This window comes from Taeniopygia guttata, chromosome 1A (genome assembly GCF_048771995.1).
Source record: "Taeniopygia guttata chromosome 1A, bTaeGut7.mat, whole genome shotgun sequence".
NCBI classification, from domain to species: domain Eukaryota; kingdom Metazoa; phylum Chordata; class Aves; order Passeriformes; family Estrildidae; genus Taeniopygia; species Taeniopygia guttata.
The window spans coordinates 50,000,946-50,028,222 of NC_133025.1; the positions used below are offsets into that span (position 1 = coordinate 50,000,946).

The 27,277-nt window shown below is 48.5% G+C and overlaps 1 protein-coding gene and 1 non-coding gene across 2 annotated transcripts in view; both read left to right on the plus strand.

Annotated features, from left to right (window-relative positions):
* LOC105758587 (uncharacterized) overlaps positions 1-27,277 on the plus strand; it is a 102,124-nt gene that overhangs the window by 49,563 nt on the left and 25,284 nt on the right. The gene's annotated exons all lie outside the window — the stretch shown is intronic.
* Positions 645-9,493, plus strand: ELFN2 (extracellular leucine rich repeat and fibronectin type III domain containing 2). The gene has a single exon (XM_072923417.1). It carries the CDS (start codon positions 978-980, stop codon positions 3,402-3,404), a length of 2,427 nt encoding a protein of 808 aa, XP_072779518.1. The 5' UTR covers positions 645-977; the 3' UTR covers positions 3,405-9,493.

Genomic DNA, 27,277 nt, shown 5'->3' on the forward strand with positions numbered 1-27,277 from the left:
ACTAGGGGTTTTGAGCCCCCGCAATTACAGCTTTATGTTTCCCACTCTCCTTTCCCTTCCCCTTCTACTCCCACGCCACTGCCTTCCCCCGGGTCCCTGGCTGTGATCACACTACTTTAGGGAGCCCAGATACCCTTCTGCATATCCCTGATATGACATTATACATTGTGAGGGTTCCCTCCTCAAAGGCTTATCAGCACGGCAGGCAGTACCACACATCTCTTGCTTGCACCCCCCTTAACATGTCTCTTCCCCATCTCCCTCTTCTCATGAAACACTGCTGCTGTACACTTATCTCAGAGACCCTTCCAAATGATGCCTCTTCTTGTCTTTTGTGTTTTCTTTTCCAGATTCCAGTGACAGATGGATCTCTCTCATGCACACTTGCTCTTTCCCTCTCTGTATTTTTGTTTTCGACATGTTTGATCCGAAGCTCTGAAGCTTCTCAGAGGGAACCCAGGAAAGAAGGAAGAGAAGGAGTAGAAACCAAGGGAGCGTGAGCGACACAGGAGGCAGCCCTGCCTTGTTCTTCCAAATCACACTGTGGAGGGGCGGGGGAAGACTAGAGAGGGAGGACTTGGGTTTGTTTTGGGGTGGGTTTGGCATGGGTGGGGGGTGGGTGGGAGGGAACAAAAGGGGAAAAAGTGTGTGAGTCGCTCATGAGTATCAAAGAAGATTCATTATCCTCGGCCTGAATTTTTATTTAGAAAAGAAGCACAAGGAAGTTCCCTTCCAGACCAAACATCCATGGTCATAGCTTTTGGGTGTTCTGGAAGAATATTGCATGTGTTCCCCTTCCTCTATGCTCCTGGCTTGACCCAGAAGGCAAGAAGAAATAATGGTGATGACATCTGATAGGACTGGGGTGCTCATTCCCTTCCATTGTTAAACTTCAGTTCTTGACCCCTAGTTTCTTTTTGCCCTTGTCCTGAGATTTGGCATTGGTTTTTGTTGGGGATTTCTTTTCCCCCATCCTGATGAGGGCGCCACTGCAGACCATGCTGTGCCTGGGGTTGTGGGCAGCTGCCCTGCTCTGCTTGTTTTCCCCTGGCACCGTGCGGGGTGACTGCTGGCTGATTGAGGGGGACAAAGGGTATGTGTGGCTGGCCATCTGCAGCCAGAATCAGCCCCCATATGAGACCATCCCTCAGCACATCAACAGCACGGTGCACGACTTGCGTCTGAACGAGAACAAGCTCAAAGTGGTGCTGTACTCCTCCCTCAACCGCTTCGGCAACCTGACTGATTTGAACCTGACCAAGAATGAGATCTCCTACATTGAGGATGGGGCTTTCATGGGTCAGTCAAACCTCCAGGTCCTACAGCTGGGCTACAACAAACTCACCAACCTGACAGAGGGCATGTTGCGGGGCATGGCCCGCCTCCAGTTCCTCTTTGTGCAGCATAACCTAATTGAACTGGTCACCCCTACTGCCTTCTCCGAGTGCCCCAGCTTGATTAGCATTGACCTGTCATCCAACCGCCTCAGCCGTCTGGAGGGCAACACTTTCACCAGCTTGAGCAACCTGATGGTGTGTGAGCTGGCTGGCAACCCCTTCAACTGCGACTGTAGCCTCTACGGCTTTCTTAACTGGCTGGCCCTCTTCAACAATGTCACCAAGAACTATGACCGCCTCCAGTGTGAGACTCCACGGGAGTTTGCTGGGTATCCGCTTCTGGTGCCTCGGCCTCACCACAACCGCAATGCCATCACCATCTTCCAGTCCATGTGCAGAGGGGGCACCATCCCCTCCCTCTCCAGGGTCAACCCAACTCCTTACACCCCTGACTCCCAGCGAGATCTGGATGAGGGGTCAGCCATCAGCCCTGGGGATTTCCTCTCAGTCAAGCCTCCAGCCTCTTCCACCACTGACTCCTCCTTCAGTCCCAGCATCAAATTACATGATGTCACAATCACTTCAGCCATCCTGATGGTCACCATCCCCATGCCCTACAGTAAGATGTATGTGCTGGTCCAATACAACAACAGCTATGTTTCTGACATAGCAACACTGAAGAGCAAGAAGGAATATGTCACTGTCAACAAGCTGAAGGCCCACACCGATTATACATTCTGTGTGGCCTCTATCCGCAACAACAGGCGTTACAACCATACTTGCCTGACCTTTGCAACCCGGAGCAAAGGCAGGGAGGATCCTATTTCCAGTACTTCCACCACTACACACTATATTATGACCACCCTGGGTTGCCTCTTTGGGATGGTCATTGTCCTGGGGGTGGTGTACTACTGCCTGCGGAAACGGAGGATGCAGGAGGAGAAACAGAAGTCACTCAATGTCAAAAAGACCATTCTAGAAATGCGTTATGGATCAGATATTGATACCAGTACCATGGTTCATCCTTCCCAGAAGCTGGGTGAGCCACCTGTCATTCCTGTCTCGCGGATGTCCTCCATCCCTTCCATGATTGGGGAGAAGTTGCCCCCATCAAAGTCAATGGACGCTGGGATGGAGACTCCCAAAGTCACCACTAAGGGTAACTACATTGAGGTGCGGACAGGTGGTGGGGATGGGTTGGAGAGAACCCAGCGAGATGAGGACCTGAGGGAGCTTGACAATGGGCAAGGCTCAGCTGCTGAGATCTCTACTATAGCCAAGGAGGTAGACAAGGTCAACCAGATAATCAACAACTGTATTGATGCCCTCAAGCTGGATACAGCATCTTTCCTGGGTGGTGGGACTGGTGTTGACTCAGATATGGCCTTTGAGTGCCAGTCCATCCCAGCTGGTTCCTCAAGTGGGCTAGAGCGGCCTAGCTTTCTTTCCCCACCCTACAAGGAAAGCTCCCACCACCCTTTGCAGCGCCAGCTCAGTGCTGATGCTGCTGTGGCCAGAAAGACCTGCAGTGTCTCTTCTAGTGGCTCCATCAAGAGCGCCAAGGTCTTCAGCTTGGATGTGCCTGACCACCCACCACTCAGCAAGTCTGACTCCAAATACATTGAGAAGGGCAGCCCACTAAACAGCCCTTTGGATCGTCTTCCCTTGGTGTCTCCGAGCGCCATCCACCACTTGGAGGTCAAGCCTTCTTACCATTGCAGTGAGCACCGTCACTCCTTCCCGGCCCTGTACTATGAGGAAAGTGCTGACACCTTGAGCCAGCGGGTGTCATTCCTCAAGCCACTGTCCCGGTCCAAGCGAGACTCAACGTACTCCCAGCTCTCCCCCAGACACTACTTCTCGGGCTACTCCTCCAGCCCCGAGTACTCCTCAGAGAGCACCCACAAGATCTGGGAGCGATTCCGGCCTTACAAGAAGCATCACAGGGAGGAGGTTTACATGGCAGCTGGGCATGCCCTGCGGAAGAAAGTTCAATTTGCCAAGGACGAAGATCTGCATGACATCCTGGATTACTGGAAAGGAGTCTCTGCTCAGCAGAAGCTGTGACTCTTCCTCACAAGGAAACAATACAAACCAAGACCCTCCCCCTCCCCCCTCCAACAACCAGAAAAAAAAAGCCACTTGACTGTGAAAAATAAACCAACAACAAAATACTCCTGACAAATACAAAACTGACAAAAACAAAACTGACAAAACATTTTCTTAAAGTTTACAACAACTCTTACACACACTGACACACACACTGACACACACACACACACACACACACACACACACACACACACGCCAAATTGTCTCTACTGTGTTACCGGGACCATTGTTCTGCCCATAGATGGTTGGGAAGAGCGACCTGCTCTGACACTGTGGTAACAATGTTGGAGTGTGGGTGGGTGGGAATGGGCTGGGAGTGGTTGGTAGTGGTGGTAGGAGAAGGGAAGAGATGGACACTCACTGGGCGTGAAACTCAGCTGTGAACTATTAATCTTTCTGTTCCTGTTGAAGGCTGATCTTTCTTTTGGGTGGGAGGGAAGGACTTTGGTTTAGAAAGCTTCCTCGTCCACCTTGTACACTTGCTATGCCAAATCTTCCATCACTAACTTTTCCCCTCATTTTCTTTAGCAGTGGAGGATTTTCTCTTTCTCCTGTCCCCTTCCAAAACAGGTGGAAATTGCTGGAAGAAGTTCTCTCCCTTCTTTTCCTTTGCCCTTCCCTATCACTCTCTGTTAAGGGTCCCTAGGCTTGAACTTCCTGTCTAGATACTTCACAAACCTCTGTCCTCCTCAGAGGAAGGAGAAGAGATGTGAAGGACCAAGGCGGGTAGGACCTGCTGTATAACAGGCTCTGTGCCCTTGCTGCTCTTCCTCCTTCCCTTCTCCTGCCATGTTGCTGCTGATGAACACCAGCAATCTGGAGGGACAGACATTCTCCAGGCCTTCTCAGAGCGAGTTTTCTGCCAGTTGATGGGGAAAAACAGGTTGTGAATGCTCTCTTTGGCATGGCAAGCCAGGTCCTCAAGGAGTGTTGGAGGAAAAGGCAGGAAGGTGTGGTCTCTTAGAGGTGTATGGGGTTCCCATCTATCCACAAGTGTTACAGGTCAGAGGTCCTCCCCACACACACCTATGCTCAGGCTGCCCTTGTGTAGTCAGTTTAATACTCTGTTCATGTCCCTCTTACTATGAGGAAGGGACCTGGAGAGGACCTCAGCAGAACAAGTTCTCCATGAAGCTTCAGCAGCTCTTCCCAACTGATTTGCACCATGGGCAGTGGGGTGGGGGTCAATGGGAAGAGCATCATCCAACCTCCTCACTTCCAGGTGAATGTGAAGAGCAGGATTTTAGTTGCTCATCTCACTGGGCTGGCCTCACAAAGAGTCTTTCTCTTGTTTAGGCTATGGACATTCTGGCATGGATAGGGGACAGCCTAGGGCGAAGACAGGAGCACAGGGAACAAATGGGATGTGAGAATGGGGCCTGGGAGCAGCCCAAGAAGGATGGCCTGGAAGAAACTCCCTTTGTGCAGCTGCACTGTGTGTGTCAGGATAGAAGAGGACTCCATCCTGATGGCAGTGTTTCTTCGACTACTTTTATGCCCTCATGAGAGTGGGAACAACATGTCATCTCCTAAATCCTCACAGGTGTGACAAACTTTTCTTAGGGATCTTGTCATGTCTTGACAAAATCCCAGTTGCACTTGCTAGATCCCAACCTCTGCCTCTTGCATAGAAGATCTGTCACAGAGTTGGCAATGAGCCTACTGCCCTCTCCACTTCAAAAATTCCCGTTTTTGGGCAACCCAGTGAGCACAATCTTGGCACCATCTACCCCAGTATTTTTCTGTCAGGCAGGAGTGCTACCTGCTGAACATGTCTTTATGCAGCACCATGAGCCTCCTCCCCATGATCTGCCCAACACTTGTCCATAGTTCACCTCTGTCAGGATGAGGGTGAGGGCCTGTGTTATGTTTGCCCTCCCTAAGTAGTTATTTCCTCTTTGAGGTACTCCTCAGAAGACCCAGTGTTTTTGGGGGCCCTGGGAGAAGGATGAGGGTGTAGGAGCTTCTCTAGGAGGGATTTACATGCTGCATGCAGAGAATTTGCCTGTTACCTGCAAGGTAGTAGCAATGCCAGGTGTGAGAGTTGGCTTCTATGTCACACATGACAATTTCACCATCTGTAAGTGAGGTGGAGCAGTAGGCAGAGTCTGGTGCATGAAAACCAGAGCAGGTATCCCCAAAGTGTAAACCTATGAAGATCTTCAGAGGTTTACTCCAAGATGGGGAGTTTCTTCCTTGTAGGGATGCTGATGGTAACAATCCTAAGCCAAGTCCTGACCCCATTGCCTCAGACTTTTCACTGTCAGCCTGCTTTCCCACGGTCAAAGCATTATTTTGCCTTGAGTCCAGAGGTGTTTGTGGGACTGACTCCACACGGTAAGAGCCAATCCAACCCAGAGGAAGTGTTGTGTGTGCACATGTGTGTGTGCACCTGTGTGCAGGAGGATGAAGGGAAGTCACAAAGGGAAGTCACATCACTGCTGGCAGGTGTCCCTGTATGTTGGGACCATGCAGCAAACCAAGACAGGTAAATGCAGTGAGAGATGCTTAGGCACAACAGAGACCTCCCCAGCTACCACACAGAGAAGGCTCAGTGGTCTTCCAGCACGGCAACTATCCAAGCAGAAAAGACTAATGGCTGGGCACAGAATTGGACAGAAAAAGGGGGATGATGGGCTAGGGGGGGTGGAGTCTTGTTCCTCTCCCCAACTCTTCCCTCCCTGTGCTTCTCTGCCATGTGGTCTTGTAAACAGTTCTGCTCAGTCAATACTTTAAGGGGGAGCTTTAACCTGTAAAGGTTTCTGCTTTTTCCCCTCAACACTTCAATGAGGCAGAAAAGAAAGGTCAGGGATACAGCTATCATCAGGCCCTTCTTTTTTCTCTGGTGGGGGTAAGGCTGGATAGAAGGGAAAAGCCATTTCTCTCCCAGCTGTAGCCCCCCATTTCAAACCATTGGATGAAGTTTGCACAAGATGGACTGTTCTGCGGGAGGAAGAGGGCAAGGAAGGGGAACAAAGTATATCTCACCTTCCTTCCTCCTCCCTTCCTCTTTGTTCTGCTCCCTCCCTCAGGATGAGGGCTCACAAAGTGATGCCAGCCCTGTTGGAGGAAAGCAGATTTTACGTTCTATTTGCATGACAATTTTACTGTATTTTTCTGAGCAAACACCTGTTGTGTATGTGCCAGTTTGTTGGAATTTAACCTCCTCCCTCCAAGTCTCTCCTGTCCTTGTCCCTGTTTCCTCTGCTCCTTTCATTGATTCCTGATGTGATTTTATGAGAGACTCCTAGCAGTCTGAGAGGGAACATATCCCAAGGAGAACCCAAACCAATCACCCCATAAACCTCATTCCTTCTTCTTTCCAGTGTCCCCCTTTCCCTTGCTCCAATTGTGGTCTCTCAGCTGCTTTTCACAGTCATGTGTATAAAGGGGTATGTGTTATATACCAAAGGCCTGCTCTTTCTAGTGGCCATCATTTTTCCTTGTTATTGAGGAACAGGAGTGAGGCCTGTCAAGATGGGTCTTGTAAGAGAAATGCTCCTTTGCCCTGGTTGCTCTTTCCCAAAAAGCAAGGTTATGCTAGAGGGAATGTGAAGTGCTTTAGCTGAGGGGAAACCTCTGATACAGTGAAAACTTCATGTGCAGCTGATTACAGTCACTTAGAAGATCTCCCACCACCTTCCTCTTATTGATTGCGTAGACCTCTGGATTAGGTCTATCCTATGCATTCTCCACCCTGGCTGGCCTGACAGAGGGCAGGGCCTCAAAAATCTCTTTGTTGGGAAAAAGTGTGGAGGGACTGCCTGAAGTGTCTAAGGCCTTTAAGGCTTGGCTTTGGTAAGTCCCTCAGTGCTGCCTTCTCCCAGGGGAAAGTGGACTTCTGGGGCCAAACCAAGACCAAACCCTTTCACACTTTATTTTTGGCTTGGTGACTCTTGGCAGAGAAAACAGGGCTTTAGTTCACCTCACTGAAAATTGTGGAGGGTGAGGAATGAGGTTGGGTGCAGACCTGCCCTCTAGCCCCAAGAACAGCCTTGGGGAGAAGCCTGGGCTGGGGCCCTGCACTCAGGAGAGTGAAGGTGAGACTCTAGCTAGGCATGCTGTTCCTATGGGGCAGAGCTCTTTCCCATATCTGCTGGTGCTGCCCCAGATTATGCTGCAGTACCATGTTCCCTTCTCCCCCTCCCCATTCTTCCATGCTGAATAAATCCCTCTTGAGGCAGGTGTGAAATATTCATGACTGACAAATGAAGAATTATGTCGGGCTGAGGAGGCCTCTGTGTGTTTGCAATGCTAATCAGCCTTCTTGTCTGGAGGAGGCTCCGCCTGGCAGGCTTGAAGGAATGAGGGGAAGATGCAGGAGGAAGGTGGAAAAGGAGCTGAGAAAGAGATGAGGGGCAGACACAGTAGGGGTGAATTGGTATGGTAGGACCAAGGAGTAGTGAGGCAAGGAGGTAGCAGGTAGAGGGAGATGGAGAAGGTGTAGAAGAGGAATAGGCTGGAAAGACCTGGGGAAGAGATGGCTGCAGTGGAAAGAATAGGATGATAAAGGGACGAAGGGAAGAACAAGGATTGAGTGCAGGGGTGAAGGTTCTCTGAGAGAAAGTAAGGGAGTAAGTCAGCAGTGCCTGGAGACAAAAATCTGGGCAGATTTCATGATGAGCTGTGACCCCTCTCTGTAGGGCAGAGCTAAGTGCTACAGGTGGGCACCTGCCATCTGGGTAGGAGCTGGACCCAGGGCCCCAAAAGCACATTTACCATGCTTGTTGCTGACTGGAAAGCTCAGCTGCGTCAGGAAGGACACAGAGTCTCCTGGAGCCTGGAAAACATCCCTTCCACCGTTATCACCTCCTTCCGCACAAGATGCAGTCAAGAAGAGCCTCGTGGAGCCGTGTCCTCTTGTTGGAGCCAGCCTGCTGCTGTCCCATTATCTGAGCAGGAGGGAGCCTCCTCAGGATGGCTTGGTGTGGGACAGACATTTTGTGCCACCCCCCACCAGGCTATGGGGTTTCCTGTAGGGCTGGTGGATCCTGCCCCACCTCAGCCATGCCCTGCCCATCCTGTCTGAGCAGGTGTCTTTGGGTCCTTCCCTGGAGAAGGGCAGAGGGGAGCATCTATTGCGCCCCCCCCTACACACGCACGCATTCCCAACCCTGTCCCTCAGCCGCTTTGGCCTTGTACTGTGAGGGGCGTTCTCGGTCTGCCTCCCCTTGACTGTCCCCCCACGCGCCCTGGGGAGGTGTCTCCGTACCTGTCCCCGGCCATCCTGCTAGGGCAGCTCTCTGCAGGGCTGCCCCAACCCACCCCGTCCCTGGAGAGAGGGCATCTTCTGCCTGGCTTCTCCTTCTCCCCCTTCTCCCGCTCCTTATCCTCCCTGCCCCTCCAGGGGTCAAATTCCCTCCTCCCCCCTTTACGGCCCCCCTCCGTATGCCCCATCCTCGTGCATTTGGCTTGGCCTTTGCCTCCCCCATAGCTACCACCACCACTGTGAGGCCTTGCTCTTGGGCGGCCTGTCCCCACCGCCTGCTCTCCACCTTCCCTGGGGGGAAGAGGAAGAGTCTGTCCGGGTCAGGCCAGACCCTCCAGGGCTGGTACGGCTGGTCCATCCACAAGCACAGCGTCTGGGGTGAGGGGGTGGGAAGGGGCGGGCAGCTGCCAGGCACAGAGAAGAGGGTGTCAGCCCTTGAATGTAAGGAAGGGCCTGGGAGGCAGCTGCTGGGACTGGCTCCTTGTGGCCTCTTTGGTGTTCCTCCTTCCGTAACAACCCTGTGACCCCCCCGGTTGTGTATGGACAAATTTATGTTGGAGTTACGTTCTTTACTTTCTTCTTCTTTTTTTGAATTTATTTTCTTTTCTTCTTTTAGAATTGTATTTCTTTCTTGTTCTTTTCTTTCTTTTTTTTTTTCTCTCTTTCCTTCTTTTCCTGTTTTAAAACTGAATGGCACGAAATCGTTTTTCCTCAACTCGGAGATTCCTGTATGGAGAAAATCAATTTCTATATTTGCAATAAATTTCTTATTTAAAAAAAACAAAACCAACAAAAAACCTAAAAAAAAAAAATCAACAAGCAAAAACTATGAAAAGCTGCTTCTGAGTCAATTTGTTCCAGACTTGTCTGGTAGAGAAGGATGGGACGGGACGGGACGGGATGGGACGGGACGGGACAGGACGGGACGGGACGGGACGGGACGGGATGGGATGGGATGTGGTGGGAGGAAACAAGGTATGGGTGAAACTGAGAGAGTTGGGTCAGGGCATGGGGAGATTGTCCCAGACACCCAGTGGTCACCTGCTTCCCTCAAACACCCTGTTTCTCTTCCCTTAGCTATTGTCTGTTTTGGACACATCCTTATTTTCACCCAGTTGTCAGTTCTGTCATGATACCAGCCCTTTCCTGCCCTGATCAGCACACAGTTTCTGCCCCACCCAGGGCAGGCAGACAGCTCTGCCTGGGTGTAAGGCAGAGCTTCCTTGCCCATTACTTACACAACAAATCCTCTGTCTGAGCTCCAGTGCTCTCTGGAGGAAGGCAATCCAAGGCAGGCGATCCAGCCGTGGGTAATGACTGAGCAATCTGTAGCCTAATCCACCAGCAGATATCCTGATCTCAGCTCTTCCTAAGCATCAATATTTAAAGTCAAGAATACAGCCAGCAAATCCATGCCTATTGGTGCATTTATACACATAATTAGGCCAATTTGTGTATGGTGACATAGCAGCCATTCCCTTGCATGTCTTGTCTCTTTTCTGCCTCCTGTTTCTTAATGTTTCTACTTTCTCCTGAGAGTGGTATGGCTCCTTGGCTCAGAGGGTTTCTTTTTTTTTTTTGTTCTTGCACATCCAGCTCTGATTAGACAAATCTAGCCATGGTTTCTAGCCTTCGCTATTGAGTGTGTTGAGCTCACAGTCTCTGCTCTTGTGTAGTAAAGGACAGGAATAAATGGTTCTAGGGAGTTGTGACTATGGACACAACATCTCCTGGATATATATGCTGCAGTAGTTGATGACTCTTATTAATGCTTGAATTGATCTGAGAGCAGATCTAGGAGCAGATGCTACTACAGGCAGATGCTTCACAGTCTGACATGTTCTTCACTGGACTTAGGAAGAATGATTGAGTGTGGGAAGGAATGGTGCTGGACTGTGTATCTCTGAAGGATGGACGATGGTGCATAACAAAGAGGAGCTCTTCTGGGGTTAATCAGAGCTTTATCTGCTTGGTGAAAAGGCGGATGTTTCAGTTAAAGTGTTGTTCCTGGCATCTGCATCTCTGCAGTGCAGGGGTACAGGTCTTCTGACACAGGGAGTCTCAGACCTTGGGGGGAATTAATGCATAAATTATAAAGAGGCGTAATCTAATCAGCAGAGAGCCCCCATGCTGTTTATTTTGTTGCTAAATTCGATTTTGTCTCCACAGTCCTTGCATTTCATTTGGTTGCTCTGCCACAGGGATAAGAAAGGACAAGATGTATTTACAAATGCTGTCTAGGGAGATCAGGAAGCTCTGGGAAGGGAAGACTGTCAAGGCTGAAGACATCATAAATATCCTGAAGCCAGGTGAGGACTGTTGGGCTGAGGGGACATAGAGGAACTGTAGTCAGCCCTCTGGGCCAAAATGATTTGTGGTGAAAGAGTTAAGCAGTGCTTGCATTTAAACAGCCTTTGGCTGATTCCAGGCAGAGAGCTTAGGAGTCCTCTGCTCCGCACACTGTTGTGTGAGATGGGGTGTGTCCAGAGAAGTCATGAGCTGTGTCTGTGTGTCTACATTATTTCTCTCTGGTGCCTGTGGATGTAAATGTGTCCAACAGACTGCAGTTACTGCAGCCAGCCACACTGAGCTTTGCCTCCAGAACCTGGTTGGTGACCATGATGGAGTGAGAGAAGGGGCAAGGGCTGTGCTGTGGACAGTGAAGTGGCTGCAGTGTGCAGTGTGAGGGTGGCCAGAGTGAGTTGGCTTGCTAAGCAAACCCACCCTGGAGAAGAACACAGGTTCTTTGCACAGTCTCATTATTTGGTTGGCGGCAGACTCGGGAAGACCGTTTTGTGTTTTCTTGTGGTTGGTTTGTGCTGATGTGGTTCTTTTCCACCCTTACGAAGTTCAGTGACTTATCCAAGCCGTAATTTGCTGCAGCAGAGAAGGACCTGACTTAGCCACAGAGCCTTTTGCTGGAAGTCATACAGGACAGTTGTCATCTCTTTGCCTTTGTCGACATGTGCATGTGCATGTGCCTCTGTGTTGTGGTACCGACAGGCAAGTAGGCAACATTGCCCTCTTCTGGACTGACTGCATAGTCAGCTATGTCACCATACACTGCATTGGAAGAGCACCTCTGATGGAATGGCAGATGAATCCTCTTTCCACTGCAAAGCTAACAACCTTTTCTGGGTCTTGATTTCCCATCCACATCTTGGTGGATTTTTACAATAGCCAGCTTGGATTAGAGGATACTTTTCTGCAGCACTGAGTGCCTGGACATCCTGAGCCGTCATGACTCCTCAGGGTCAGGCCAAGCCTAAGGGAGCAGAGTGAGGAAAGTCTCCTGTCCAGATAATGTTGACTCCAATGGAGCCAGTAACCAACAGCTCTGAAGGGCAATGAACATATGGTTGAAGGTGTGAGGGTCATGCTGCTGACCTTTGTCCTGAGGGCTGTTGCCCAAGGGGATGAGAGCAGTGCAGGCTAGGGAATGGTCAGGCTAACATCTTTCCCCATGTCTTGGATGCCTTTTCAATTAAAACACAAATGTGTGTATTGTGCAGAGCTGGAGGACAGACTGAGAGCTACACAGAGCCCAAGGGGATTTGGGATTTTAAGTGCACAGGCCATGCTCACCCATAGCAGGGGAGCATAGGGTGTCACTGAACAGCCTCTGCGTTTTCCTTCTGACCCTTGAAGGAAACACAAACTGAGAGAAAGACAACCCAAATGACCTGAAAGTGAAATATTTAGGAGTGAAAGGATAAGAGAAATGAAACACAGACTTGAATACTTTTATACAGGTTCCCTTATATTGTTAAGATGATGGGTAGATCACTAACACTGGTGTCCCCTACAGGGACAAACTCGAGTTTCTGCCACAGGTTTGGTGGGACTATGGCAGTGTGCAGAACTGCTTCATTCCTTGGCTTCCCAAATATTCAACAGGAATCTGTGTCTTCTCTTCCCTTGTCAGGCTCCTTGGAACAGGGTCTGTCTCACAACACGGTTATGTGATACCTCTTACAGTAGGATTGCCAGGCTCCTCAGGGACTGGCAGTTAACGTGCATTCCCAAAGGAGAAAGGATTGGCATCTAAATGAGTCCGAGGAGCTGTATTGGTGACTCTTGCTAAGCAAGGCAGAAGTAAGCAGGTGCCCAGCCAATGCTACTGTGGAAAATGAATCAAAGGCCTCATCACTTTTTAAATAAGAAACACTTCAAAAATGAAAAGTATTCTGCTCCATCCCTCTGTTGCCAGAAAGGGCATCATTAAGAATTCATTGCAACTTCTGCACCCAATTTTCCAGCCCAGTGCTTTGTCCCACTTGTCTTGCTCCAGCTCCAAAGACAGTGGAGGCTCTGCCATGAGCATTGAGGGACAAATGGAACCTGAATAATAAGATGGAACCTGAAGAATGGGTGAGGGGATCTGGGGACCTCTGGGGAGAAGTGGCTGAAGGAGGGAAAAGCATAGCCAGGCATGGAGCATGAGGAAGAGTCAGACTTGGCCACAGACTTGTGAGCAAATAGGCACAAACCTGCCTCAGCTGCCTGCTGTTGCCAGATCACAACACAGGCCTGAGGATTTCTTTTTTCTCTGTTCTTTCCCTTCCTGAACATCTGGAGCTGATGACTGGGGATTCCTAAAATCCGAAAATGGTATTGTTGGACCAAGGTCCTGACCTGCAAGACAGTGATGTAGCTGACAAAGGTGGCCAAGCCAAGCCAAGCTGTATCATAGGGTGGACTCATCAGGACAAGGAGGTGCAGGTTAAATCTAGAAAGGCTGCAGTGGCTGTACCTGTTGTGTATGAGTGCTTTCAGATAAAGAAAGTGGCTGTTTAATGTCATGGTACCTGCTTCTCTGGAGGAAAAGGGGCTTCATTTTGGACTTGGCTCAAACTGGGCATTGGGCCAGAAGACATGAGATCCCAGCTTCTCATCCCTTTATGATAAGTGGGGAGACAGGCGTTGCCTCTGTTTCTCTGCTGTACATTTTCTGTCTTGTGTCACTGTCAGCCACAAGATTTCCTACCTGTGACACCTGTTTCTCTTTCTCTCTGCTTCTCAAGTGGCAGCCAGGGAGATAATTGGTATTTTTGACACTGTCTGTTGAGCCCTTTGTGGCAGAAGCTGCCAGATGAAGCTGTGAATTATATAATAACGGTTAATTAGAGGCTTTTCAGGGCCATATTACCATATCCATGAGGGCAGTGCCCTCCTTTTTGGGCCATTGTAGGAAACGGTGCTTATGGGGAAAAGGAGCAAGGAGGTGTCAATGGCATTGATGGTGGTTGTGGTGGCCAGGAAAAGGATATTCTGGCTCCTTAGTGGCACTAGAGGTGCTGGGGTAGAGCACACAGCTCAGAAGAAAGAGAAGCAAGGTTGGACACAGACTGATGGGGTGGAGATAAAGGGTTTTTAAATTCCTATATACCTGTGGTCTGATGTTGGAGGGGTAGCTGGGTGCCAGGTCCTTCACTGCTCTTCCTTCCTCCATCCACTGCTGCAGGGAGCTGAGCTAGAAGGTAGAACTTGCCAGGGCAATGTCCAGAAAAACCAAGGCTTGAGTGACCTCTGAAAAACCCTCAGCCACCCATGACTGCCAGGTGACGACTCTGCTCCTGGATGAGTAGGCTGCTTCTCTAAGAAGGCATCATGGGCCCAATCCTGCCTCTCTAAGAAGGTTGTCCTGCCTGTGACTGAGTGTGCAGGAGGGAGAGAGCACCAGTCCAGTGGTGGAGTGTGAGAGGGGGACAGGGGATCCTCCAGGTTTCGCTGTTCCTGTAGTCTCAGAGCAACTTTGTCTACATCAGCCTTCACTCTGCGTGTGCTGGGTTGTTTGACCCTGGGCTTGATGAGGAGACACTGCTCACTTACCCCTTCCTAGATCCTGTACAGAGAAGGGGGCACTGATTTCTCCAGCCCTGTTATGCAGTGTTTGTGCCTGAAGGTGAAACTGCCTAAGGCATGTTAGCCGGCCCAGAAAGAAGATTTAGATGACAGATCTCCTTCCTGCTATGCAGGGATGCTTTGAAGTGGTTGGATTTGCCAGCACAGCCTCTCTACACCCCCGTGCCCTCTCAGAGGAATAAGAAACTCATTGCTTGAAGGCCTAGGAGCGATCACTTTGGCATATTATGGAGTCTTTCCACTGAAAAGTATAATCTGCAAGGTCATTACATCTGTGAATTCACACAGTTACAGCATAACACACCGTCCTGGGTCTGAAGAAACTGAAGAGCTTCTTTCTGGCTCTGGGGGAGGAATGGACTTGCCTGGGTCTCTTGAAAAGTGACATCCCTTGTTCCCCAGATAGAGTTCATCAAACACCTGTGGGAAATGGAAGAGATTTGTCTCCCTCGGTTTCTCTTCACATCACTAAGTCCCAAGTCTGGTCAGTGTGGTGGATGGAGGGAAGCAGCACGATGGTAACCAAACCTCTGGGCTTCTTCTGCCTGGCTGCCTGTGGGAACCAACCAGACACCCAAAACACTGTCAGAACAAGACACAGGTTCTCCTCTCACCTCTGTTTTACCTTCTAGGCCATCAGCTCCCTCCTCCTTTCCTGCAAATTGTGCTTTCCTCACAACTTTTAATCTTCCTTTTAATCACAACTTCAAACTTCCTTCACACTCTTATTTTTTCCTGTTTTCTCTGTTCTCCACCTTCCTGCACGGACCCTCACCTCTCTGTTTCCTAGGGAATAATGATTTATTCTATCTCTCCTCCCCTTCACTTTCTTGATATTTTCTCTCACCATCTTCCATCTGTTATCCTTTTCCCATTTCTCCATTTCTTTCCTTCCATTCAACCCCTTCTGTCTCCTCCCATGTCCACATGTTTTCCCCTGTCATATAATGTCTAATGTAATTCCTCTCATCTTGAGTTATCCAAACCTGCAAGGAAATGGTTTCCCACAGGGAAACAAATGTGAAAAATATCTTTGTTTGCCAAAAATTAAATATTGACTATATGGGGTGGGGAAAAAAAAGAAAAAAAGGAAAAAAAGGGGGAAAAAAGCAAAAGCCAGGTCATTGTTCAGAAAGGGTGAAGAAAGCCAAAACTTTGAGCAATATTCACAACTAGGTTTAGAGCATTTCTGCAATCAATGTGCACTGAAAATGCTTCTCAGGTTCTCAGGCAGTGCAGTGGGGCCTACACAGCACTGGGCCAGACAGAAGGTGGAATCTGGGGATACAATCAGTGTATGAAATAAACTTAGTGTGTGAGTCAGCTGGATATTCTCTGCTGCAGTCATTTCTGAGATGATGTCTCTGCCCAAATTACTCCAGTAGTGACTCTTTCAGAAATGATTGTGGTTGTGGCGTTGAAAGGGCAGGTGGGGGCCTCTTTTAACATGGTGCCACACCATCAGACATAGGGACCTGGTGAACACTCAAAGCACCCCTGGAAACTACTTCCAGGAGGGATCAAGCACCTTGCCCTACAGACACATTTCCCTGCTGGATCTCCAGATCTGCCCTGGCTCCTTACTGAATGTTTTCAGCTGTAACCAGCTTCTTCCACACCTTGACCCCAGAGATGACCTACTGCAGTGCCCGAGCATCACCCACAGGCTGGAATTTCTTAATGAAGACCGCAGTACAGAGGAAGTCAGATTTGGGCAGAGGCATCACCTCCAAGATGACTGAAGGAGAGAAAGTAACATACTGTTCTTCCAGGCAGGGGACAGACTCAGCACCACACATAATGACTCAGAGAGCAGCTTTGGTGGGCAGAGAAAGAAAATCTCAATGAATCCCGCAGGCCTTTCTGTTTCAGTGATCTATTAAACAAACCATACATCTATGTACAGCAAGTACAGGCTCAATCCCATGTGATCCTGATATTTTTAGCAGCTTGCTCATGGATAGGGTAACTGGGACTTTTTGCTTCACTAACAGGAGCCCTGAAGCCAGAGCCCGAAGAGTCCTAGTTAATAGGCAGATCTCAGGTGAAAATCCAGGTCTGCAAGTGCTGCAGTGAGAGACACGAGATTCTTGATTAAAAGAAAAAATGTCTTGGGATCTAGCTGAAACAGCTGTTCTACAGCTGGATCTTGGCTAATTCACTGTGTAACCCCGTTGGGATCCCTGGAGATGGGGAGAGGTTGGAGAGGCAGGCATCTGCTTCATCAGTGCTTGGGACAGTATGTTGTGGAAGGGTGGTGAAGCAGTGCTGGATCTGGAAGCACACTGAGGCTGCATACAGGCAGGAGATTGGGAAGGGAACTGGGTCAGAGTGGTGGCAATGGAATGTGCCTTCTAGCAGAGACCTTGGGAGTGTGTGGTGTTTCTCTGCAGGGCACCAGGTGTCTCCCCCTTTCCAGTCTGTCACAGCCAAGCTGAGTGGTCTGGTGTGGGGCAGAGCCTCCAGCCCATGCAGAGGCTGTGGCTGTGCTGCCTGTGTGTGATGATCTGTACCGTGACCAGGCTCTGTGGTTGCAGCCGGGCTCCTCTGCTCTGTGATGTGGAACATGTGCTTCCAACCTGCTGTTATAAATGAGGGGATTTGGTGGGCAGGAAAGGATTCCCCTGATGGGTCAGCTCCTTCTACTGTGACCACCTGGAACCATCTGCACAGAAGAGATTCCTTGGATCTGCACCAGGGTTCCCTGGACAGCACACACCAAGAAGGCTCTTGCCAGAAACATTCCCTGCAGACAGCCATGGCATCAGGGTTTCTTGTCCTCCAGATTGGGCAGCCCTCATAGCTTACTCCTCCATTGCTGGGATCTCAGGCAGGAAAAAGGCCTACTGGAAGAAGGCACAGGTTTTCTGGTCTCTGTATGTTCATCTCCAGGTGACCACCAGGCAGAAGCAGCAAATTTATCTTCTCAGGGATCATGACCTTTCTTCAAATGAAGGAAGTATTTTGTGGAAAAGCAGCAGAAAATCTGCCATATCAGCATGAATCAAAGCTGCCTGCATTTTCTCCTCCACTGAGGATTCTAAAATTACAAATGGTCTGAAGAAGGCAAGCAGGACAAAAGTACTGGCTATTCCTTCCCAAGTGAGAACATTGAGTATCCTTGAAGCGATTAAGCATCTAGTTTAAGAGAATTTTTTTTTTTTTAAATCATAAAGAACTAGCTGATGAAATTCATCACCAAAATGTTTAAACCAAATTTCTGAAAGTCTTTGAAGTGCTATTGGCCAGTGTTAAGGAAAGAATGAGAACACTGAGACAGATGGACCTTCATGACAGTCCAGTACATCCGTTCTTCTGCATTATTGCACATGTTATCCAACCTCTGTCAGGATTGTGCCAAGGTCTGCCCAGCAAGGCTGCTGCAATGGTCTGAAATGCCAGGTAACTGTTAGCCTGATACTAAGATCATCTGACAGATCTGAGGGGAAAAGAGCTGCATTTGAAACTTCCCAGCATTGCAGCAGTGAGACTCAGAACAGAGTTTCTGCAGCTGCTGTTTCCATTTCTCCCAGCACACAGCTAGCACTGCACAAAATTCAGGTCTTAAAACTATTTGGCAGGGACCAAAAGGGCAAGTGGGATGTGCACGTAGAAAAAAAAGTTTAAATGTACACAGCAGCAATCAGACAAATGAACAGGAGAAAGGACTACATTTAGCTTGGGTTTCTTGTCGAATGAAAACATACAAGGCAGTACACCTCTGGAGACATGCTTGCCCTGGGGAGCAGAGTGCCCACAAAGGCAGGTGTTGTGATCAAGACCAGGCACATCAGATGATGTGAGAGAGGGAGAGGCATGGCACCAGGGCGGTGGAATCCTCTAAGCAGCAAAATTTGCCTCATGACAGGAATGCTGATGTCAGTGATTGCTGACACAGCAGTATGTATGGGAAGTGGTAGGATAGAAAATCCCCAAGATTTTATTGGTGAAAATAGACAAGGAAAAAGTTGAAACACCTGGCTTCATGACCTAAAACCCCTTCTGAACCAGGATAGGTCTTGAGACAGAGAAATCCCTGTGGGATTGATCCTGGGAGGTGTCAGGCTATACTAGATCTGCTAATGACCTTGTTTGTGGTTGGCTGCAGGTCCTCTCTCGAGCAGATGGTAGGCACACTCTGCACTACTCGCCTGTGGGACACAGTGCTGAGTGTCCCTGAGTTAACCTCCAGGTGAGTTCCCCATGACTGTCCAGAACCTTAAAAATCACAAGAATACAAAAATATGGGAGGCAAAAGGAAGGCCTGGGAAATGCTGGCTGACTGCTAAATGGGGCAGATGGCCAGGTGAGACAGGGCATTGAAAACATTGAAGTATTGAGTGGCTTCTCCAGCTCAGTCTTTAGTAACGATACTGGCCTTCAGAAATGCCAGTATTTGGGGGAAAATAGGGAGCAACTTAACCTGTGCAGACGAGGATCAGGAAATACTTAAGCAAACTGGACATGTGTAAGTCCATGGGCCCTGATGGGATGCATCCAGCAGTGCTAAGGGTGCTGGCTGGTGTAATTTCAAGGGCAATCCAAATAATCTTTGAACACTCATGGTGAGTAGGAGAAGTGCCTGGGGACTGGAGGAATGTAAATGTCACTATGGAAGTCTCAGTTTATAGCAAGTCATGGAAAGGACTGTGCCAACTGGAAAGGATGGAACTGAAATTCCTCTGTGTTTTTATGGCCTGTTAGAACAGAGGGGTGATGCTGCATGGAGGAATCTATGCATTTCTGATTCCTGCCAAGTTGGAACAGTGTTGGTCAGGCAAGGTTTATAGAGGGAGATAAATGACTTTTTTTTTTTGACAAGCCAAATTAAATGTAAAAACTGACAAGCTCCTTTTTGGACTTGCTGCATTTGCCTCCCCTGTGGGCCTGACACTCTGTCCATTTATTTGTGCTCATATCCGAGCTGATGCTTCACACAAACCTTGCCAGTCCTACCATCTTCAGACATCACACTTAGAGCAGCCTTGAGTTTAAAATATAAATTCCTATTTTCACAAAGACCAAGCTGTAAAAGCAACATTCCCTGTGCTCATCCCTATGCTGGGGCAAAAATGAAACCAAAGATTAAGGATTTGTTTGATGATGTCCTTGCATATGAGTACCCACTGTGATAATCCACATGTGCAGTAAGGGAGAAGAGGATCAGCTGTTCCTCCAGGTAGTTGAACTGCAGTTCAACAGTTAATTTTTCAGAGCTGATCTTTACTACAGTATGGCTTGTTCTCACATTAAGCTCACATGGTGTTCAGGTTGACTCACGAGCCTGTCACATGCTGGAAGCATCGCTTTCTGACAGGTACTAGAACCAAACAGAGCAGGGTCTAAAGCAAAACCCTCATGGATTTGCCAGTGAAGGCAAGGAATCCTAGGAAATGGGGCATGTTCTTATGTTTCAGATAAGAGTTTGGCTCCTCGTTGAGGGGAGGGAACTGAGCAAAGCAAATAGTAATAAAGCAAACCAAATGGTAATATAGCAAACCAAATGGTACAGGCTAGCACGGAGATACTGCAAACAGAGTGAATAAGACAGAGCCCTGTTCCTTGAAACTCCCACCAATGCCAAAAAGAAACAGACAGAACAAAAAGAGATGTCTGAAAGCACAAGTGTGAGGGAGAGAGGGAGAGTGTGTGAAACAGACACTGAGGGAAAGGAATCCTATGCAACACTTGAGAGACACGGGTCCTGTAGCCTTTGTGTTCATGTTAGAGCTTGTGAGTGGGTGAGACAGCCTGTGTGAGAGAGCCCCAGACAGCTCCCGTGTGTGTGTGTGTGAGTGGGGGAGTGAGAGCCTGGCACAAAGAGGGGTGAGCCAAAATGGAGCCTCTCCAACCTCCTTCCTGCCTGGATTAAGGGGCTTGGAGTTGTGGTGGGGCGACACATTTTGTGTAAGGATGGGGACATGTAAGAGATATGCATTGATTCCTTTGGCACAAGTCCGTGATGCCACATCATCACTGTCGTGTCACCACAACCTCCTGTCTGTACAATGCCTTTCCTGTTTCGGTGCTTACCCTTCACCCCCACCAAACCTGAAATACCACCTGTCTGCTCTGCAGGGTTAAGGATGGAAGTGAGGGAGACTGGTTGAATAAACCTTTCCCTTCATGTACACTGGGAAGCCAAGAAGGAGTAGTAAAAATGCCCTGGCAGATGGTAGCTGCTGTCCTGCTCCCACAGCCTGTCCTGCTGCCTTTGTGTTTGTGCCATTTTAAAGCAGAGCAGGAGGCAGACAGCTTTCCTCTTGCTTGCAGAAGGCTCCTCCACAGAGCCAAAAGGCCAGAACAACATAGCCAGGTCCTGCAGCTGGCAAGACCCAGTCCTGTCTCACCAGAAACTCCCAGACTTGGAAAGATGGGAATGTAGTGCTCCTTCCCAGCACCTGTTGGGCTTGAACACATGAGCTGTCCTGCTCCTGCTGCTTCTGCTTGCCATGCAGTGCTCAAAGACCCCTTAGTTTTGGTCAGGGCTCAGGCCTTGTCAAGCCCTGCAAGACTGAGGGAAACGTAAATGTGTTGGCAAAACAAGGGTTTCTGGAGTGCTCAGGCAGTTTGAAATGCAGCTCAGCTCTCTGTCAGCTGGAGAGACAGCAGCATGAGGCAGGTGCAGGGAACAGCCTTGATTATTTGAGTGGCTGTCCTCAGAGAGACTAAAAGCTAGAAGAAAGGTACCCCAGCAAAACTCTGGAGATGGGAAATGGTGCCATTGCTGCAGGTCCTCAGGAATCTAGAGGGTGAGATTCTGGTTTCAAGAGCCATTTTTAGTGACCTGAGTTATTCGAAACATTAGCTGAGTGCTGGTGAATACTAAACAGGACCTGTGGGAGATAATCTGGAGGAGAAGCTGAAGACAGATGGGTGACCTTGCACCTCAAACCGGTGTTCAGACCTCTGATTCACCCCTTGACTGACTATCCTGGGTTGTAAGATGTGGTTTTGGAGTGTGTATTCTATTTCCCATCTGTTAGAGGTGGGCCAATTATCTTCTGATAATTAGGCAGTTTACTTTATCTCTTCAACAACCAATCCTCCCTCTGGGGAGACATCTGCTGTTAATGGGCCATTGAGTCTCACTGCATGACTGATAGAATTATATCACCCTACTGTGAGATGCTCTGCCCAGAGGGAGGAGCCAAGCATTCCTACTTGGATATAATCTGAGACCTGGAACACCACAGGCAGCCTTTTCCCACTGGATTCCCAGAGGAAGACCAGGCCCATCTATATCCCCAGAAGAAAACTGCACCCTTCTACAGGATCACTTCTTCAACAGAATCACACCAGTCACTGCAGGAGGACTGCAGCCACCTTTCTATCAGACTTCTAACAAGACCCTGACCCACAGGGTGTCAGGTTGTATTCTGACTCTGTCAGTGTTACTGCATTTTTCATTTTATTCTTATTTTCTTCCTTAATAAAAAACTCAATTTAAAATAAACCCCTTAATTTCAAAATTATGATAATTCATGGGGAGGGGATTTACATTTTACACTCCAAGAGAGGCTCCTGCCTTCCTTAGTAAACACCTATCTTTTCAAACCAAGACACTGACATGATTTTTGCTAACCCTTAAAACCCAGACAGCATCAGCACTGCAGATTTTCAGAGGTACCCTGAGAAATCATCTGGCAGAGCTCTTCAAAGTCCTGGTGATGTCATCACTGCAGAGTCCTGATGCAGGGCTGTTGAGCGTGTTCTTTACTGGCTGAGAGTGTTCTTTTCCAGTTATCCCAGCGCCTTTCAGCTGGCTGCAAATTCCCACATACCTTAGCACTGCACAGCAATAGCACAAAATGCCTTTCAGTGCTAGTTGTGAATATGTTTTGTGAGCTTTGATTGAGACTGTGATGACACATGCATAGGCACTGGCCTGCTCCAGAGGCATCTCTTGTGCTGCCCAAGTACAGGTCTTTTGAAAATGCCAAGTGTCTGTCCCAGGCTCATGAGATCTTGCAGACTATTTACAGCCTGTGGGCTTTAGGACTCCATCCTTGTTTTAGACAAAACAATGAGGTCATGTATGGCAGCCCTAAGGGTGGCTGAGAAGACAGACCATTGGTATCAGTTTTCTAAGGAAATGGAAACATGGTGCTTTCCTTCTACATCATGAGACTGTGAGTAGCAACTTTTAACAAAAGGCAATGATATTACCCACATGAGCCTTTAAAGAGACTGAATGATGTCACCAATTTGTGTAGTAGAAAATTGCAAAGTCAGTTCCAGACTCTAAAGAGTGCTGAACCACTTGAGCACAGTGTAATGCCCAGCTGACCACTCCTAGTAAGTAGGATGTCCCTGCCGGCACTGGTAAACACTTGTTGTGATTACTGAATCAGAGCTGGCTGGGGAATTTGAGCACAGACTTCTCATTGTACTGCAGGGCAAGTGTCTGAACACACTTACCAGCAGGAGTGCCTCAGGAGGGAGTTACAGTCCCAGATAAATGCCTGTCTAAAGCCTTCTAGAAATCACTTGTCTATGTTAGAGCCATGTGGCTGTAGCTCAGTCACAGAGAACCATGTCTCTGGGGTTATACCTCTTCATCCAAACATTCATGTTGCTGTTGTCTGTGGAGTGAAGGAGTCTTCATCACTGCTTCCATGAGAATGGATAAATATCCTTAACATCTCAAGCTGGGTTGTGGGTGAATTCAACTGGACTGAGAACTTGAAGAGGCTCTAGAGGTGTGCAGATGTTTCTGAGTAAAAGCTGTGCTCAAATCCTATGAAAAAAAGCAGGCTGTCTGTATTCAGTTCTGCATAGTGTGCACAGGGAGGTGAGATGCTATTCCCACTCCCACCGGGCCCCCCATTGGGCAGCCCAGCACTGTCCAAGGTGCTTGCTGGGTTAGTCTGCCTTTCACAGCAGCTTCTTCTTCCTAGAACCAAAACGCAAAAGTGTGCTTCCAGTGTTCCCTCTGTGCACTTGCTCTGTGTTCTCCTGCTCCACTACTTCTCCTTCCATCCCCTGCCTTCTCCTTGGTCACATTCCCATGCCCGTGACCTCCATCGGTATTACCTGTCCATCCCCATCAGCCTCCGAGAACTGAGACAACAAACTGACAGGCACAAGCCACTGCTGATGGAAGGAGGAAGATAGTCCCCACAGCTCTCCCATCAAGAAGCCCCTCTAAAACCATCCTAATGAGATTCTCCTTAGGGGCCCTGTCAGCTCTGCCTTTCTTTGCAGGCTTCTTTGACAGACGGATGTCAGTTGGGGAAAGCTGTTTGATGTTCTTCATCTTAATGAAAGTGATCCTCCGGCAGGCACTGTCTCCTCTGCCTCCAGGCAACTGTGGTCTAGCAGTGTCAGGCTACTCTGTGCTTTGTCATACTGGATCCTAATTAGTGGCTGACTCCTGCTGCTTCTGAAGTCAACAGGGAAAACATCCCTCTGGCAGCAGTGGAGCAGGAGGTAGGGGATGGGAAAGTCGGTGTACAGAGAAATGGCAAGGGTCTGTGTGAGTCCCTTCCCATCCTCCTCAAATATTACTGCCATCCCTTTTTCTCTCTTTCCTCTGCTCATCCAAAGACAGGGACAGATGTGTCGGCAGCTCTGTGTCTGCTGCCTAGCTGTCATTGACCTGTAGGGCAGACACACACTGCTTTGGGTGAGAGAGAAAGGATGGAAATTCCCTAAGGCCACTCACTTGGGGCTAGCAAAGTCCTGAGAAGAGGTGAACCTAATGGGAGATGCACCCAGAGTGAGAAAATATAGATTACAGGATCTCCGCTCCAGACTTTTCCACCGATAATGATTTGCATCTTTTTGATTGAAGTGGTTGGCTGATGTTCAAGCTCCCGTATTTTGTTTCCCCTTAAGGAGACATATTAACATAGATCTAGGAAGTTCTCTAGGGACACCCTGTATGACTGTAAAGTGCTGCTGTGGTATGTCAAAAACTAGGAGGCAATTTCTTTGCTGACCAAACCCCTTTTTTCAGGCTTTTCTTAGTGGTCTTTACTTTCTGTCTGCAGTTTCACTGTTTTCTCAGAACACGCTGCTTTCTTTCCCCTCTCAAACACCACTGTTTTATCCCATACCTCCTACTTTTGGAAAATGGTGCATGCCTATGTTTAGATGTTGCCCATTAATGCTGCAAACAGGAGGTTGATTGTGTCTGGAACCATCTTAAAGAAAGACAGAAGCTAAATTCATCTGATTAAAGGGCATTCGATCGGTTTGCTGCAGAACTTATTCAAAATCCAGTCAGATCGTCCATCCTCATCCACAAGCAAATGCAATCTCCTGAGCAATCATTACACCTGCAGCATCTCTTTTATTCAGTGCTGTCAGACACTCACAGCCCTGTCCTGGATTCCTCCCTGCCTTCCCAGTGGGGATGTGTGTGTGGCTGCCCATCCAGCATCTATTTGTGCTTGTGTACTGGAGCTTTTGAAGTTATCATTATATTGCTACATGCAGCACAGTGCAGGACTACTTTCTTTCCATGGCTCTCCCTATCATTTCTCTGGGATAACTGACAAAGCCTGGTCCCATTACAGCTCACCCTTCTGCCCCTATCTTACAGGTCACTGTGGGCACATTCAGGCTGCAAGAAGGCCAAATCTGATGATGTTGTGGATATGTGGCCAGTCAATCAATTGGGAAGGCTTGGCTTTGGTACTTCAGGGCTACCAGCTGGATAGCTGGAAGGGTTTTGTAGCACTGCTGTAATATTCCAGATTTCTGGAAGCTACTGGAAAGCATAGATAAACATATTGGGAAGCATGTGACACTCCAAATACTGTGGTGTAATGAAAAGTCTATGGGTTAATACACCTGAGATATGGTTATTATAATGAATTTTAAATTATATTTGGAATACTTGGTGTTTTTTTTCTTTGAGCTTTGTTTGTATAGGGACTCCTTAATTCAGCCACAACCTTCCTTTTATTTTACAGAAGCACATATAATTTCATACACAATTCTCAAACCTCAGAACTGAGCCTTCTTAATCTGACACTAGTAGGGGGAATAGTAGTTGGGAGACCTGGAGGCAAATTGCTGGGCTTAGCAAGGGTAGTAGAGAGGGGAAGGGTAGAGAAGATTACAGAACAAATTCAGAGCTGCTAGTTGGAGGACATGGAGGGAGCAGGGGGGAGTGGAGAGAGGGAAGTGGTTGTCCTTAAAGAAGCATAGAGTCAGGGAGCTGCTGGCCCCTCTCTGGAGGGCTCTGCTTGGCTGGGCAGCTTATTAACTGAAATTGAAAGAAAATGGAGAAGATTCAGGGCAGTGCAGCAGATAGAGGGGCCAAGGAAGGCCTGACTGATGAGGGAAAATTAAGCACTAAATGTGTTTATCTTTGCTAAGTGATGACTAAGAGGATGTGTGATAACCATCTTGCCATCTGAGAGACATGAATAATTATGTGCAAGTGTGTGTTATGGCCATGATCTAGGGTGGTGAGAGGGACAAGGGATTTCAAAGAGCCGGGCTCCAGTGGTTACCTTGCCCCTACACAGGCTCAAGGACAGGCAGAATTCCCCTCACAGAACCATAGAGGAACCAGTCGTGCTGGGAGTCAGAAAAGGTGAAAGCAGTGGGTTTGAATCAGGTGGGAGATGGGATGGGAAGGAAAATAAGGAAATCTTGTTGTTGCTCCATCTCCAGATACAGTGATCCCTCCTGCCCTACCCCTCCATTTTTCATGTTATCATGAAAAACTACCCTTTAGTTGCTCTGCCTCAGTCTCCTCACTTCAGGCTCTTCATGCTCCTCACTTCCCTCTTTTCTTTGTGTTTCCTTCCTATATTTATTCTTGCTCACTCTGTTCATAGTTTCTTCTCTCTGTTGCACATACCCTTCTTCTCCTTGTTTTTCTCTTCCTTTGTGCATTTCTCTCTCCCCCTACCCCTCCACCCGCTTCTTTTTCAGCAGGTAGATCTGCATCTGTGATTGAAGGTTCATTTTCCTTTCATTCTGTGGGTGACAAATTCTGACTTGGATAATCACTTGTGAAAAATCAAGAGAGAAGCCAACTGCTCCAGTGGCACAGGAACTGGCTGTGATGTTCATGAGGACTGATGGCAGGCAGGGGAGGGATGGGAGGGTGCTGTGCTGGACAGGGAAACTTTCTTCTTTCCCTTCACAGCATGGCAGGTGGACCAGGGCAGGTTGACATGGCCACTGAACATGTCTAGGACCCATGGGAAATTTCTTCCTCAGGCAATTTTGATCCAAATGAGGAAAACTGGAATGTATTTCCTAAGCTCTGACCTCACAGGGAAAACTGGATTTTGACCTTCAAGTTAAGGAGAAAAGATGTTAGAACCATGTAGGGGTTTGTCTGCATTGAGAGGTGTGGGGCAGACTGTGTATGTCCATATTGCTGGTTCCAGCTTCAATTAATGTGCCCAGAGAGTACTTAGGCAGATCCCCACCCTGGTGCTGGTGCACCGTGCCTTGCTCATCCAAACTGTGTGACCATGGGCCTGCTAAGGTGTCACCAAGCGGGTGACATCCCTTCCACAGAACACCAGCAACCTCTTAGCATTTGTATGAGTGGTTCTGACCTGGGTAGTGGTTTGTGTTCACTGAACTGGCTTTGTCAGGATTGCCCTCCCACTGAGCTCACAACCACTCTCTCTGAGGAAATGGCTGGATGTAGAATCTTCCTTATGCCTTGTGGGAGAAGAGTTAGTGCTGTTTACACAAGAGGGAATTGTTTGTGTCTCATGGCACAGTGATGTTCACAAAAGCAGTCATGGCCATGACACTGGGGCTCCATCAGACA